We start from the raw sequence: 15,224 nt of genomic DNA on the forward strand, positions 1-15,224 counted from the left end.
CCCGTTTCCGACGAACACCTCAGTACGAGCACACACAGTCCTCGGTTGAGAGGCAGTCGAAGGCGTCCTGTGTGTTAAGTAACGTAAGGCTCTCAGCCATGAAATCAGAGTAGCATCAAGGCCACATCAATATGGAGAAGACTGATGGCTGGACAGTAGCACTGTAAACACTGGCAGCAGTCACATGCCTCTGTGCAGCAGCTGATTCCTGGCTATTTATTCCCCAGTCATCATCAGATGATCCTTTCCTCACAGGCAAGGCAACATATTTTATGGTAGCTGTTTACTAATCCTTGGACTAGCCATATGGGGACAAGGTATGAGAAGATTGTAATCTGTCACCTGCCATTAAAGTGGAAAAATATGTCCTTAGTCAGTGGGCAGTGACAGACGTTACCAAGGTCTCAGGGCAGAGGAACAGTAACACTGATATCGTTATCACCATATTAAGTTGTGAGGGTGAGAGTTTTACATATCTGGCGCATTAGCTGCTAAATGCTTCCCTTTGTTCACCAGCTCAACTTCATCTGTTTGCTTTTGGTGCTGGACGGTAGCATGTGTTTTTACTGTTTTGCAGAAAAACTTCTGCCTGCTGTGACCACAAACTGGGCCCACGAGAGCTGTGAGACCGAATGAAAACACAATAGTCCTGGGCTGTAAAACCAAAAACAATGAGCTGAAAGATGCAGATACAGCTGAAGGGAACCGCAGAGACAGGTGATTATTCTCTGTTGGTCCATCCCTACAAACCTTTCACAAGTTTCTAATAAATGTTTTATATATAAAGCAGGATTTAGCCCAGGTTTAATGTTTAGTGCGATTCTGTTAACACCTCCTTTGCACATGGCTCTGTGTACGTATGGGAGTCAACCAGGAGTCCGTTCATTCCCAGAGGAACTTACGCAAACTCTCTTTGTCAGATTTTTCTGACGGACCGTTTGCACAGTGTGCCACACAAATGTAGCATTAAAAAACAATTGGTTTTCTGATTGATGGATATAAAACAGACCTATTTGTACAGACCTATAAGTGAAAGGAGGCAGCATATTAAGCTGCTAGTTGCTTAACATGCACAGGGGTTCATATGTCTTTAAACTAACTATTTCACAAAACTGACCACACACAATAACCTGTTACGTCAAAGCTGCTGTAAGAACTGACGTTGTCTAAACTAACTTCCCGTCCCCTCTCTTCTCTCTCTACTTTTCCACACTTGCACGTCTCCTTTCTTTTTCTTGAGGCAGCTCTTTTCGCCTCGTTCGTTTCTTCAAGCGTTTTTAACATGAGCCGTCACCGGGTGCGCTGGAATTGGTATTTTTCCCCGTGTAAGAACACAAACCTCCATGAGGATAAACAAACTCAACCATCTGTTGTGCTTAAATTTTTAATGGCTTGAAAACTTAAAAAAAACAAAACATTGAATCTTTTGAACAATAATAATCTTACAGACATCTGATCATAAAAGATAAAAGAACTGAAATGTTTACTTTGAACTCTTCAGCCGTAAGGCATTGCACGAAGCTGATAAGTACAACAGACAAAAGCGGCGTTTCATCCACAGCGCTGATAATCATTTTTTAGAGTTTTGCTGACTTTGACAAAGCAATGATCGTTAAAGACATTATGCACAATGCAAGCGTAGGGAGTTTGTACAGTTGTAAATCACACCATTACCTCGATCGGACTCATTGTTCCATTCATGCACACGCAAAAGCAACGGTAGGTAAGGTGTCTTTTTTTTGGCAAAAATAAAAATTGTATACAGTGCAGCGCTAACGACCTTTCCCTTTATAAAGCAGTTTAATGTAGTGACAGTAATCAGTTCAGCTTAGTGTGGTTAATACGTCATCTGTGAGGCAAAACAGGTTGAAGATGACACTCGAACAAGCAGAGAAGTGCATTTTTACATACTGGCGAAACAGAGAAAACTGGCCCAGGATGAACAGTGGATTCATTTTGTACCCCAAAATGGCCTTTTGTAAAGTGCAGCATGAAGCTTTCTTCTAGTATGATGCTAATGGTGAGCTGCCTTCACCTATGGACAGCATTGAAAGACGAGCCGTAATGTCACCATGTTCAGAGAATTCAGGTCATGTTGTTCTACACGTGTTCCCCCAGCTCTTAGTGACAAGTTTAATTAAGGTTTAGAAGAAACACCAACAATGTTTCGTGCGGTTCAGCTGGTCTTGGACTTGGGTTGGGTTGGTGTCAGTGTCCCCTGAACACACTGTCCTTGTCACCTGAACGTAAGTCTGATAATCTGATCTTACATTAGTTAGTTTATTAGCTTGTTTTCAAGTTGATTATGAATACATTTATTGTCTAATATGGCTTCAGCGGGCGAGTGAGACTTGCAATTAGCAGAGTATGTGTCTGATATTGTATATGCCTTTCACACAAAGTGCATTAGTTCTGGATTTTTGACTACAAATCAGAGGATAAGCGATTTGTTTGATATATGTACCTCAACACAACAATCATAATATAACTTTAATTTCCAAAATATAAATTGGTCTTTAAAGCGATCATCTCAAACTAACATTTTCACTTGTTAAGAAGACAAACCTATGCGTTAAACTTTGTGTTAAGTCTTGCTAATTTAACAACAAGACCCCAATCATCCCCCTTTTTTTCTGCATCATACACCCAAAACATATTCGACTAGTTTTCTATTGTAACATAAAGATACTACTGACGAGGCAAGCTGATGAACACTTTATAACACTGTGTTTAATAAGTCTTAGTCCATACCTCCTGCGATGCTGCTTACTGTAATGTCAAGTAATGATTTCACAGACACACACAAACTGGGATATTTTGGTCAGATCCTTATTAAATAAGCCCGTCCTCTCATCGTACAGTACAGTGGGTGCTGACCTATGCTACCTACGCTTATTATATCATCTCAATGTGCAGCACAGTCACATGCTGCCTTATAGCACCCTATATGTTGCCATAGTTACTCTGCAGTGCTTCAGTGGCATATACATTCAGCGGGATGTCTGGTGCAAATGTGTACCCTGTAGTAAATTAACCAACATCCCCACCTGAACAAGATTAATGCCCACAGACATGAAAAAGAAACATCATAGAAGTCTGTCACCACACATCACTCGCTGAATTTTATAGATATCTGTGTATGTAAATGAGAGGCAGCAAGTGTGTGTGAGGCGCGGGGAGTTTGGCGAGGCTTTAGCAACTGTGAAATCAGTCGACGGGCCCGAAGCATCGTTTAAGGAAATGAGCAGCTGTTTCTGCACACAGAGGTCTGCATGCGTATTAGAGTGAGGTTGAAAGTTTTGATTTGATCCGACGATTATCTTTTTGATTCATTAATTAATCCTTCAGTCCTGGAATTGCTAAACAGCCCATTTAAATTTCTCATGCTGACCAACAGTCCAAAAACTCAAGGATTCAGATTTACGTTTTATGACGACGAAAAGCGCCGAATTCTCACATTTTTGGAATCTAAACTGTTGCCAGTTGTTTTATTACATCAAAGGACTTTGAGGTGACAAGTGTTTGGCTTTTATCAGCACTCTGAGAAATATCTGGCTGTCTTTTCTTGTTTTTTTGGTTTCTGCCTAGTTAAAATGATGCAAAGTGGCAAAAATGTCAACATTTTTCAACTGTATGTGAGGTGGCAGAGCACTCTGTCAGTCCATGAATGCAAAGTGAAAGAGAAGTCGACCTTTCGGGCCATTCCAGTTCAATTTTCATTGGTCCAGCAAACCAAAACGTAACAACAATAAAGAGCAAAATCCCAAATTTTAACTGGATTTTATCTTTTCAAACAAGAAAAGAAAATTTAAACCTAATCGAGGCTTGAAAGCGGACTGACAGCACTCCCCCTTTTTGTATTTTGTTATATTTCCCACATTTTCTACCTCTTTCTTCTCCCTCTCTCTCTCTCTCTCTCTTCTTCTCTCTCTCTATGGCGTCTGCAGCAGAGGGTCTTCAGTTTCCAGCTGGGCCAGCTGCCTGCGCAGGCTGTTTACTTTGTTCTGCAGCTCCTTGTTGTACTCAATTATGTGAACCATTTCCTCGTAGGCCTCGTCCAAACACCTGGAGGAACGGTTCCAGCGAAGGAACACGCCTGTAAGAGAAAAGGAGGCGAGCACTTTTCAGTAATCTAGAAAGAATAACACCTATTACAAGGAAGTGGTTTCTCTTATTACTATCAAGCTCAAATTAGAGTGTACAGCCCTGCTAGAGGCTCAGCTGCGCTTTGAGCTAAATGTCAGCATGCATAATTGTTCACAGTCACAGCACTAACATGCAAATGTTTAGCAGGTACAAAATCCCACGTTCAGAAGCACAGTTAGGCATGTATGCATACTAACATTTGCTAAACCAGCCGTCAACACAGAGAATATAAAAGAATAGGAGTGTTGTTATTCTCCAAATCCATTTTTCAATTTGACTTACCAGTTGTTTTGAGCACTGACAGTTATGCATGTGTTAGACCAACATCTGTATTTCTAATCAGCTGGCAGTTGCATTTACAAAATCTTGTTTAAAAAGATCCTGTTGGTGATTCAGCATTAAATTAAAGAAATGACTTAGAATGATTTGGTTTGTTACAAAGTTCAGTCCAAAGGTAAACCCTCTGCTCAAAGAAATAAATAAAGGATCTCTGAAAAAAGAAAATAAACCCGACATCTCCAACGATCACTGATAATGCCTCAGAGTTCAATCATCCAGAATCTGGATTAAGACAACCCTGTTGGATTTGGTCATGAACCAAGGTTATCAAAGTTCAACCTGAGGGGAACATGACAGCCTGTACTGAGGGGAACGTGAAGGGAGCATGGATGGCAATCCTTTCTATAATTGTTGAGATACTTAACTCATAACCACAAATGTCAACCTCAAGGTGCCACTAGAGGAGAATTTACCAAAGCTACCGCTGTGGCCAACTGCAACCAAAACATCTTGATAAAAAAAGAATGTGTATCTTGCATGCTTGAGAAAATATGGAGCTTTTATCTAACACATAAAGAGGTATGCAATATGAAATTGTAAAAAAAACAAAAAACATCTCTCTCCCCTTGTTTCCTGCCTAGATTGTCAAAATAAGGTAGAAAAGAACAGTAGCAATGGAATAACTGAGTTTTTTGAGAGCAATAAAGAAAGATTCTTGAGGCTGAATGTGACGCCAGTGTGTTGAAAGTCAAACCCGGGACTGTGTGCGGATGCCAACCTTTCACTTGCTCTCTGATGGTGGGTGGGGGATTTTGGAAGATGACCCTGTGAGACTGATACACTGGAAACTCAAGTATGTCCACAGAGTTGCTCTGGATGACAGGAACGAACTAATAAGGTCGGTCATAACGAAAGTAAGTTTGGCGCAACGTGGATTAACTCATCGACTCATTATTTAGGCAGCAGATATTTTCTCTTGTTACTTATCTACATTTGGGTAGATGATTTCAGTTTTGCTGCGCTACAGTAAACTGATAGGAAATATACTTTAAATTCATGTTAGAATAATATATTTGATAGATATTTGAATAGTGGACTACAGCCATTCTAGTTTTTAATTCCAGGTTAGTAGGATCAAAATACTTTTCTGTGTGGAAGACATTTTATTAAATTGGGAGCAGGAAATTATGTCTGACTGTGTCCCTATTTGACAGGATTTTGGCATATTTGTCCCTGGATTACACAGTAAATAATAGGTATCAAGCTTAAAGGCATACTTGTGCAGGATGTGTCAGTTTTAAACACACCAAATAAAGAATTAAGATGAAATAAATAAGACACAACATTTAGTAATACAGAATCTTTTTTAGACCTTGGTAGACGTCTTTGTTCCCTGAGGCCACAACTCCACCACCTGGCCACTGCTTGTATCTGGTTACTTTCCTCTCCGACAGTCATATATAACATATATACAAGTGTCTGATGCTCTAAACTCAGAGCACGTGTTCCCTCCAAAGTGTGCTCAGCTGAAGTAATTCAGTACCTTTATTAACTATAAACGCAGAGAAAGTGACACATAAAGTGCTGCTCCGTGTTTTGCTCCGCCGTAATCTATTCCCTCGGTTAGCTGTTAGCTCTCTTTGCCAAACATACTTCTGATCATCGGTTGCCAACAGCTGACTAGCACGAAGTATGCAACAATTCCTGCCAGCGAGTCGTTTGTGACTCAGGGAATAGATGGACCAGTACTGCGGGAGCATTTCAAAATCTTCCCATTCATATTTCCTGAGTCACCACACAGTGATTATAACTAGTGCCGACATAGCACTGTGAAGAGTGACACAGCAGTGGTAGCAGCATGAGAAGACACGCTCCATAATGGTCAGCGAAACACATAGTCGGTAGTCAGTTCAGTTAACTTCCTAAGTGATAGTCTGTTCTACTTAAGCACATTAAGCACGCCGTTTGTCTCGAGCCTCGCAGCACTATGGCATTTTGGCTGAGCCTAGAAAAACTGTCTAGCTTGCTCACATGCTCGGCTCTTCTTTTACAGAGATGATCGAAAAAAAGTATTGAGACAAACCATCAGTCCATAATGATAGGTGGCCGATTAATCGGAGCGCAGCAATTGCAGTTATTAATTATATGGATTACTATTATTGTCATCATTGTGAACTGTTCGTGAGTGTTGAGAAGTTGTAAATGAAACGCCACATGGGAGCTACATTTCTCCCTCTTTATCCGTCTTTTCTGGGTAAAATAGTGCAAACGTCATTGTGACTCAAGACAAACAACACAGCAACTTGTGTCACACCCTCTTGGTCATATTTATCTTCTGAATGACTTCTGAAGAGACCTGCCGAGTTGAAGCCTTCAGGAACGTACAGATGTGGACTACTGTTGGGTCTTTTCCAGTGGGATGTGCGTCATGCTCTACAAAAGTGTAGCGTGGGCAGGATGTCTGTTGCATTTCGCATGCTTCAGTAGTTCTTATACAATCCACTTCACATAGAATGAGGGTGTGGTTCTGAGGCTTTAGGCAGGAAAAGAGGCCCCTTCGCACGTGATCCCCTAAACCTAGTGACCCCTGATCTGTCTAGACCCCTTCCCCCATACTTCTTTTGTGAATGGCGTGTGCTTTGAGCTGATGCAACATTCAAGCATTCGAGCGCAGATTCCCCTGGAACTTTTTTTTGCAATCACTAAACCCGCAATTATAGAAAGTAACCACATATATGCTCGGAAAAAGCATGGCAAACCTAGCTCCTTGAAACATAGACATTGGGAAACAGCCGACTCTGACTTATTTAACATATTCCTTGCATTAAATTTAATCATTTTACATCCCAAAAGACATTGAATAGCCATTGAATTCCAAGTAATCCTTGATTTTCAATGACCATATGTCCCAAGACTACAATCGAAATAATAATGGAGAGTAGCCCTGCTTAGAAAAATACAGCAGCCTGATACCATCTCAATCTCACGCTGTTCCTGCGAGAAGCTGCTGTGAAATAAAACAGCAGTATGCATCCTCTTCACCCACACAGCTTTACTTAATCATCATGGAACCGTCACTGTCTCACTGCTCATGTTGTTTACCACCATTTGGTGCTTTGAAACTATAATAAGGCGGAAGAGCTGTGTAACATTGTGACATCTGCTATCAATTCATCCAAACCGATATCTCCCCTTGTGCAATCTAATCCTGAAATTCAAAAATGAACTATCTGTGGCAAAAGTGCAAAAGCGTGCCACAGGACTAAGATTACCGGCTAACAGTTACCTCATGGTAAACGGTCACTAGTAGGGGTCAGCGAGGATACCCTCTGTGTAGCCTATAATTAGACATGTAAGCCACACAACTCATGGAGACACCTGAGAAGCAGTGGGAGCAATGCTGAAAATGCAAAGACGCCAAAAGTCAAATGAGAGGACAGAAAAGACGTCATATGAGCCGAACGGCCACGTGCAGAGTTTGACCTCTTCACGTGACACCGCTCACAGGGCGGGTCGTCAGAGGGGGGCGGGTTCACTACTGAGAGAGGTGAGTAAATGCTAAAAGTTGAAATCGCATATTCTTGTTATTTTATCATAACACGCCACGTTTGTACTTTAATTATTAGCAACACAATATATCATTACTGATAGTGTAACTACAATATAAACAGAGCATTGCTGTTGTTGTTGTTACGATTCACTGCACGTTTCTGTAAAAATGTCATGTCATTTATGTATGTGGGGAACGTGCTAATGGTTTACAGGGTCACTCAGTTTATCAGCAGTCAAAAATGGTGAAATCAATGGCGCCCTCTTCTGGCGACATTTCAGAGTATCTGTCTGAGCAAAAATCTAATCAGGGATGAGACCATGACTGATTTGAAGCGGCATACATGTGGCTAAGGTTCTTCCCAGCCGTTGCTGAAAACTGCTTGAGGCGCTGGTAATTAACTTAATTAGACTTGGTTTAAAGGATCATTGCAAGGATAAACAAAGAGCCATGAGTCAACCATCAGCTGTATGTCTTCTGTGTTTCTCACCTTCCCACAGCAGCAGACTCTGAGGGGCCACAGAGGGCCAGATCACGAGACTGTTGGCCTCGAACAGCGGGTTGGACAGACGCTCCAGTTCTTGCGGTCGATTCACCCACGACCACAGGGACACGGTCTTCTCGGGCAGAGACAGTTTGGCTCTACGGAAAAAAAAACAGTTTGTCAAGGTGGTTGTGTAACCTGCACAATGACACATCCCTGGTTGTTGGCATTGGTGTTGTTGTGAATAGTCTCCTTCTTTTCCCTCATCGAAAACTTCAGAATTGACTTTGGGAAAGTCACGTAATCCACAACTGTTTGAGTAAAGCCGCTTAGTGGCCAGTAGCTCAGGGATGTGAAGTAAAGGCTCCAAAGGCTGTAATTCTTAACATCAATATCATGAAGGGAACATTACCACACTGTTGGCCTATATATTGCATTTTGACATTTATAAACACTGTATTGTACGGATATTGTATTTCTTTCCATTCGATTATGCAACTCTACGTGACAGTGGGTATCATAGATGAATGTAAACAAAGCATACGGCCGGTAGACCAACCGCAGCAGACTTACCTCTCAGCTGTACGGTTGCCCAAGAAGGTGCCGAATTGAGAAGCGTAGGCATGTTCGAAGAGCAGCACCAGGAAGCTCTCGCTGAATTCAAAGGAGCAAGGAAACTGGCGAAGGATCTGCCACACGCAGTCCAAGAAGAGCAGGAAGACGGGGGCCTCCTGGCGAGGTTTGCTGTTGGAGTAGGCTGACTGAGCGCAGCGCTGGCGGAATGGGTGACCCGCCTGAGACAGAAGATCGTAGGGGTCAGACGGGTCGTGAGGAAAGGATTCAAAGCAGATATCAATCCTGACATTGAAATGCTTATGATACCTGTGTGGACAGGGTTATAAAACATCAGCCAAAAGCGATGTGGTAAGTCAAATATAAATACCAAAATTTAGAACTAAAGGGCGTGCCCTTTCAAGCTTTAAAAATGAGGACATTCCGTCTAATTCTCTGTCATCCATTTTATCAGAAAGACGACAAAGCTTTGGGCAGCGCTTCAAAAGGTCGGACGAGCTCACCTGGAGCCACTCTCGCTCTACCAGTCCCTGGAAGCCTCTGATGGTCCTGCAGGCTGGATCAAGGATGATCTGAGCCAAGGAGGTCACCTGCAGGGTGGAGTCTGTCCCCTCTGTACCGTGAACCAGCACCGACGCCCCCTCCCTGAAACACACACATGATTACAGTTTGTCACCTGCTACTCTATGTGTCTGATTCACTCGTGAGTACTGTCATTTTCTCATTTATGAAGGTATTGCTTTCATTCTTCATATTTAACAGGCAAACTTTGTTCCCTGACCTGTCGATACACTGGGCAGCCAGGCAGGCGGTGGTAAGGATCTCCTTGACATGAGTCTGCCAGCTGGAAGCCTCTAGCTTGCTTAACCAGCGGTCCATACTGTGCGACTGGTCATTACACGCCTCTACGAGCTTTATCAGACTCTCCTGGAGCACATTAGACCTTGAAACGACAGATTTGTTACAACACTGAAGGGAATGCCTGAATAGTTCATATATATTGAATCACATTGCATCCAAAGAGTCTTAATGATAAAAATACATATCAAAAAAGCCACTGAAGCCCTCAGTGACCGCTCACCTTTCGATCGCCTTGTGGATCCTCCTCCACTGGGGGTAGTTAGCCTCAGACTCGAATCCTCCACCTCGAGCTTTGGCCTGCTGGGCCACATTAATAGTGCGTGTGTCGATGATGTAGCCACGCTTGCCTGGCCGCAGGGTGGCGTTGATCAGTTTCTCGTCTTCCTTACACCGTCGCCCATTGGTGCCCGTCAGAGGCTGCCCTGCTCGCATCATCACCTGAACGAGGAAGTGATAAAATAAACCCTCTATGCAAATAAACCTCCACCACGCTGACTGACTGTGTTACAGTACATTATGAGGATGAATATGTTTTGAAACAGAATCATACAGACTCCATTTCCCAGGTGCTCACCATGCCATTTTTCTTGTGGTAATAGCTGAGTACTGGAAAGCGTCCACTGTGGCGGAAGGTAGCTGCTTTCCTCAGTGTGTCATCATCAACGTCTTTGGGCACTGCCACCAGAGGAGGGTAGGATGGACACACACTAAAGTCCTTGTTGACTTCACTCAGTCGCCATTCATCTGTCTGATAAAGGAGATGTGGACACGTTAAAAGAGGAGCGTTCAGCATGTGCACCAGAGGGCTGTTAGCAAGTTGATTGCAATTTTCTCGCTAATCTTGTCCATACCATGGACTCCAAATCTTTAAAGGCATCCTTTGGAAGAAATGAATTCCAGCCATCTTCTATGACTTCAAACATGGGCCGGTAGAAGAAAGGGTACATCAGGGAGACTGAATCAAGTGTGGACAGAGCCTAGAGAGGCATAAAGAGCAGGTGTTTGTTAATAACATGTAGAACTTCAGATGACAGTAGAACTATGACGACCTTATCAGCATTTCCGCAGGTTTAAGTTAAATTTAAGACCATTTTTTTCAGGCCTTTATTAATGCAATTTAAGACTTATTTCAGGTCCACTTACCCATATTAGATAAAAGCTTTAACTTCTAGAGGTAGCTATATTTTGGATGAGAGAAGACACGCTGGCCCACAGACCGCATCGCAACACGCTGACTGTAGGCTAGTGGTTCCATGTTGGTTTCGTTTTATAGTTTTAGTTTCAGTTAAAAACTGTCGAAAGAAATCCGTCTCGGATATTTGCCATGACAATTATTTTTATGTTTGGCTTTTTAGGGTACGAGCAGCTGAAGGTTAAGATCCCAGCTATTATTCATACTCCTTCAGCTGCTTCTGAGGTAACCCATAAAAACCCACCGTGTAAGGCTAATAATAAACACATTATATGTCTGAAAAGTTTTAAATGTCCTATTATAAATGTCCTAAAATGGGTCTGGATTCTTGTGGGTTAAGCCAACAATGCAACGTAGCTCTTGGCCATTGTAAAGGAATGCAGTTTAGCTCCAAGGACTATTTGACTTTCACCAGGATGAACTTGTCCAGAATTTGCCTTAGAGGCAAAAAAAAGGTGCTAAATTGGGCAATAAAGTTGAACTTTTCACAGCAGTGAGACAGTAACCTTTTTGCTACTCCAGTCAACCCTTAAATCACACCATTGCAGGTGGCTTCTGGGGATTTGGGTGTATAACAGAGGACAGCATAGGAGCCCCACAGTCAAGAAAGTAAAAAAAGGATAACTGGTAACCTAAACACATCATGTGTTGTACAGCAAGATTGTTATAAAATGCAAATATAAATAATACATTTTAAAACATTCTTCAGCAATGCTACATATTCCATGGCGTGCAAAATATCCCCAAATATAATTAAGCTGAGATGGCTGCTCATTAGAAAACTAGGCACTTTTCTTTTTGTTTACCTCGATAGAGCTGGCAATGTTGAGACACTCCTCCATACCAGGGATGTCGAGCTGGATCACTCTCAAGTCTTTGCATTTGACTATAATGCTTCCCAGAGAGCCCACAAATCTGAAAGTGAAGATTTTAGCCTATTTAATTGTAAATCACAACAGCCAGAATGACTGTCACGAGAAAGACACAAAGACTCAATGCAGGACCTCTTTCAGTGCAGCATGATTACTCTTGTGTTTGAGAGGTTGAGAATAAGCCATTAATACAACATTAATACTCAAAATGTTCAAAATGACAATGCTTCCATACAGAAAGCTGAACAAAGTTGTTTCATGAACATTGGAATATATTTAATCTCACCACATATTTCTTATGATCCTGGGGAGTTGTTAACAGCGTGGCTACAATTCCACCCAAACACACTTCTCCTTACACGCTTTGTCTCTGAGTGTACGCTCCCTTTCAAAAGTCTGCATGAAAATGCAAAGGTGCAATACCAGGATAGTGCATTCATGTGCATCATTAGTTTGTCGTAATTTTCCTTTAAACCAAATGTTTAATCCTCAGTGCTGCTTACAGCCCCCCACCCTTCTCAACCACACAAAATCATTTCTCAACCTGTAGGAGACACTGCAGTGTCAGCACACAGTCAGACTTCCTCCCACAGTGGTTTCACATCCTCTCTCCAACTGCATCTGTAAACCTTGAGTACTACTGTGAAAAATGGCTGTGAAATACTGGATCTGGTGCATGCAATCACAGGAGTGACCACAGTCAAACCACAGCATTTAACTAAACACATGTCCGACTGGTCTGAATCTATTTTCATAACGCGATTTATAATGAGAACACTGCCAAAACAAAATGTATACTGGTTTAAAATCCCCACAACAGTGAATGACCACAAGCTCATCACCTCTTCTCTATTGAGTCGATGTTTGAATGGAGCAGCCACAGCTCCTCTGTGTTGTCCTGTCTGGAGGACAGAATCAGGTGGTGACCTGTCAAACACAGCGTCCCCTCCACAGTGGGCATGAAAGGCCGATGTAGGACGACCCCGTCCACCCTGGGTGTCTTTATCAGCTCTGCGAACTCCATGACCAGACCCGACCTGAAGAAAAAACAAAGCCCCAGATATAAGGGAGAGAAATGATGAGGGTGTGGGGTTTTTTTTTCCTTCTTTTTTTCACAGCATATGAACAACGCGACCGATTAGCTAACGTTAAAACAGACTAACTCGAGCCCTGTACCTCTGCTTTTCAATATAGACAGTGTGTCGGTCGATGTCAATTAACATGAAACTAATAAAAGCAGCATTAATCGACAGCTAGCTTATGTTAGCTTGTTTCAGGAAATGAAGTGGCTAACTTTAGCTCGCTAGCTAATCGTGACAGTCCGTTTAAAATGTCCGTCATTTTTATATCTGCGTCAAAATATTGACATCATACATGCTGTTAATGTACAGAACGAAAATGTATGTGTTTAATTCAATCCAAAAAGATGTGTCATACAATTACCTGGTTATCTTTACGTTTAATTTCTTGTTGGGCGAGACTGGTACGTTCACAAAAACACACCGATTGGAAACAGGGGACCTGTGAAGTTTAGTTCCGGACAGTTTGCATAGCAGATTTCACAAGTTATTTAAAAAGGAAAACAAACATGTATTTAATGCTTTCCAATAATCTTTGAAATTAACACCGAAGTTTAATTAATCTGGAGTTTTTATATCTTCAACTAGGAGAGTCAACAGGACAAAACATGATGTGAAAATAAAGTGAAATGAAATTTCAGTCTATGTAAAATGTAGGTTTAACTCAAACATCCAAAATAAAACCATCCACTTGACTGACATGAAAGAGCCGAAGACTTTTAATTTATCACCTGGGTCAATTCGGAAATCTACTCCATCAAAACTAAATAGCCTATTTGTCCTATTTCATGGTTGGGTTTCCCTTTAACATTTTTAGTAGGCTACAACATTACCAGTTACGTCATTGATGGGGATTAAAGTATGAAAACAGTCATGACCATTTACAGTGAAAGTCAAACAGACACTGAAAAAGAACTGAACCCATTTTTTGTGAGGCATGAGTGAAGCCACTGCACTGTCAAATATGTCAACCTAAATAAGGATTCAGGGTCTAAGTAGTGCAGAAATATGATTTTTTTTTTTTTCGCCATCCAAAGACCGCAAACTGTTTCAATGTGGAGCTGCTTTTATTTTGGGGGGCTCCTCCATTAATCATCTATTAACCTCCGACTGTATGAAACATCTAACAATATCCAAAAGAGACACTAGGTGGTGTCATTGAAAGATTTTTGGAGACTGAACAGATTGGACCCATAATTCAATTAGGAAGGTACATTCATTCATGAGAAATAAATGATCGTGTTGTCTAGGTACAGGAATGTATGTATGTTATTCTGATAACACACTTTTTGTTGAGTCAGGTCTCAGACTCAACGCAAACTCCTCAGACAGACAATGTGTTTTAAAAAGCTCCGGGTTGGTCAGTCAGACTGTCTATACCCGGTGACCGTGACCTGTGAATCCATATTGTTTATACAGTTTTACCAGACTGACAAGCCATGGCAGATCAACATAAGGGAGCCCATCTCACCGTGGATGGCGGAGGAGCCACATGAAAAGCTGGTAGTTTCAGTAAAATGAACAAAGAGTTCAGGAATGAAGTGAATTCTGTGAGGGGGAGGTCAGTGGGTGGGGGCGGAGGTGGAGATGGAGGCTCCTGACACACGTGAGACACATGTAAAGAAAGCTCATAGACAGTGATTCAATGTAACTAAGTTCAATTACTGGTCTAGTGATTTGGGCTCGGATTGGAGGTACTTGTACTTCACTTGAATATGATCTTCTCATTCCACCTTATACTTTTACTCCACAACATGTCAGAGGGATATCTTTTGTATGTTTATCTCCAATTATTTAATTACCTTTGTAGGTAAGATTTTTGCATACGAAACACATGAAGTTGTACAAGTAGTCGATTTAATGAACAATTTTGATAGCCGTTCAATCAATTTTCATACCATTTCATGATTCCAGCTCCACTAATGTGAGGATTCTCTGTTTTTCCTTTTAATCGGCTTCATATCTTTTGATGTGTTTTTGATCATGTTGTTGGACCGGACGGGTCAAGTCACATTTATTGATCTAGCACATTTCATATGACAGATGTAGACTCAAAATTACAAACAAAAGCATGTATAAAAACATGTAAGATAGCAACATGTAATAACATCTATAAGATGAGAAGGAATCAGGTAAAAAGGTGTTAAACAAGGGTTGTGAAGGTGTCAGTGTAGGAGCTCGGTAGCTT

At 41.6% G+C, this 15,224-nt stretch overlaps 1 protein-coding gene across 1 annotated transcript; it reads right to left on the reverse strand.

The window, feature by feature from the left end:
- Positions 1 to 1,370: 1,370 nt before the first annotated feature.
- mtmr9 (myotubularin related protein 9) lies at positions 1,371 to 13,485 on the reverse strand. The gene is made up of 11 exons (XM_030405904.1): positions 13,401 to 13,485; positions 12,800 to 12,994; positions 11,892 to 12,000; positions 10,745 to 10,870; positions 10,468 to 10,641; positions 10,114 to 10,331; positions 9,814 to 9,975; positions 9,536 to 9,677; positions 9,033 to 9,253; positions 8,466 to 8,617; positions 1,371 to 4,096 (listed from the first exon to the last, which is right to left on the reverse strand). The coding sequence occupies exons 2-11, from the start codon at positions 12,979 to 12,981 to the stop codon at positions 3,933 to 3,935; spliced, it is 1,650 nt and encodes a 549-aa protein (XP_030261764.1). The 5' UTR covers positions 12,982 to 12,994; positions 13,401 to 13,485; the 3' UTR covers positions 1,371 to 3,932.
- Positions 13,486 to 15,224: the final 1,739 nt, after the last annotated feature.

This window comes from Sparus aurata, chromosome 22, assembly GCF_900880675.1.
Source record: "Sparus aurata chromosome 22, fSpaAur1.1, whole genome shotgun sequence".
Lineage (NCBI taxonomy): Eukaryota > Metazoa > Chordata > Actinopteri > Spariformes > Sparidae > Sparus > Sparus aurata.

Coding starts and splice junctions, on each gene's coding strand:
- mtmr9 (XM_030405904.1), bottom strand. CDS start 12,981: ATGGAGTTCGCAGAGCTGATAAAGACACCCAGGGTGGACGGGGTCGTC. Junction 10,642..10,744: donor TTAAAGATTTGGAGTCCATG/GTATGGACAAGA, acceptor CTCCTTTATCAG/ACAGATGAATGGCGACTGAG. Junction 10,332..10,467: donor ACCACAAGAAAAATGGCATG/GTGAGCACCTGG, acceptor TTCCTCGTTCAG/GTGATGATGCGAGCAGGGCA.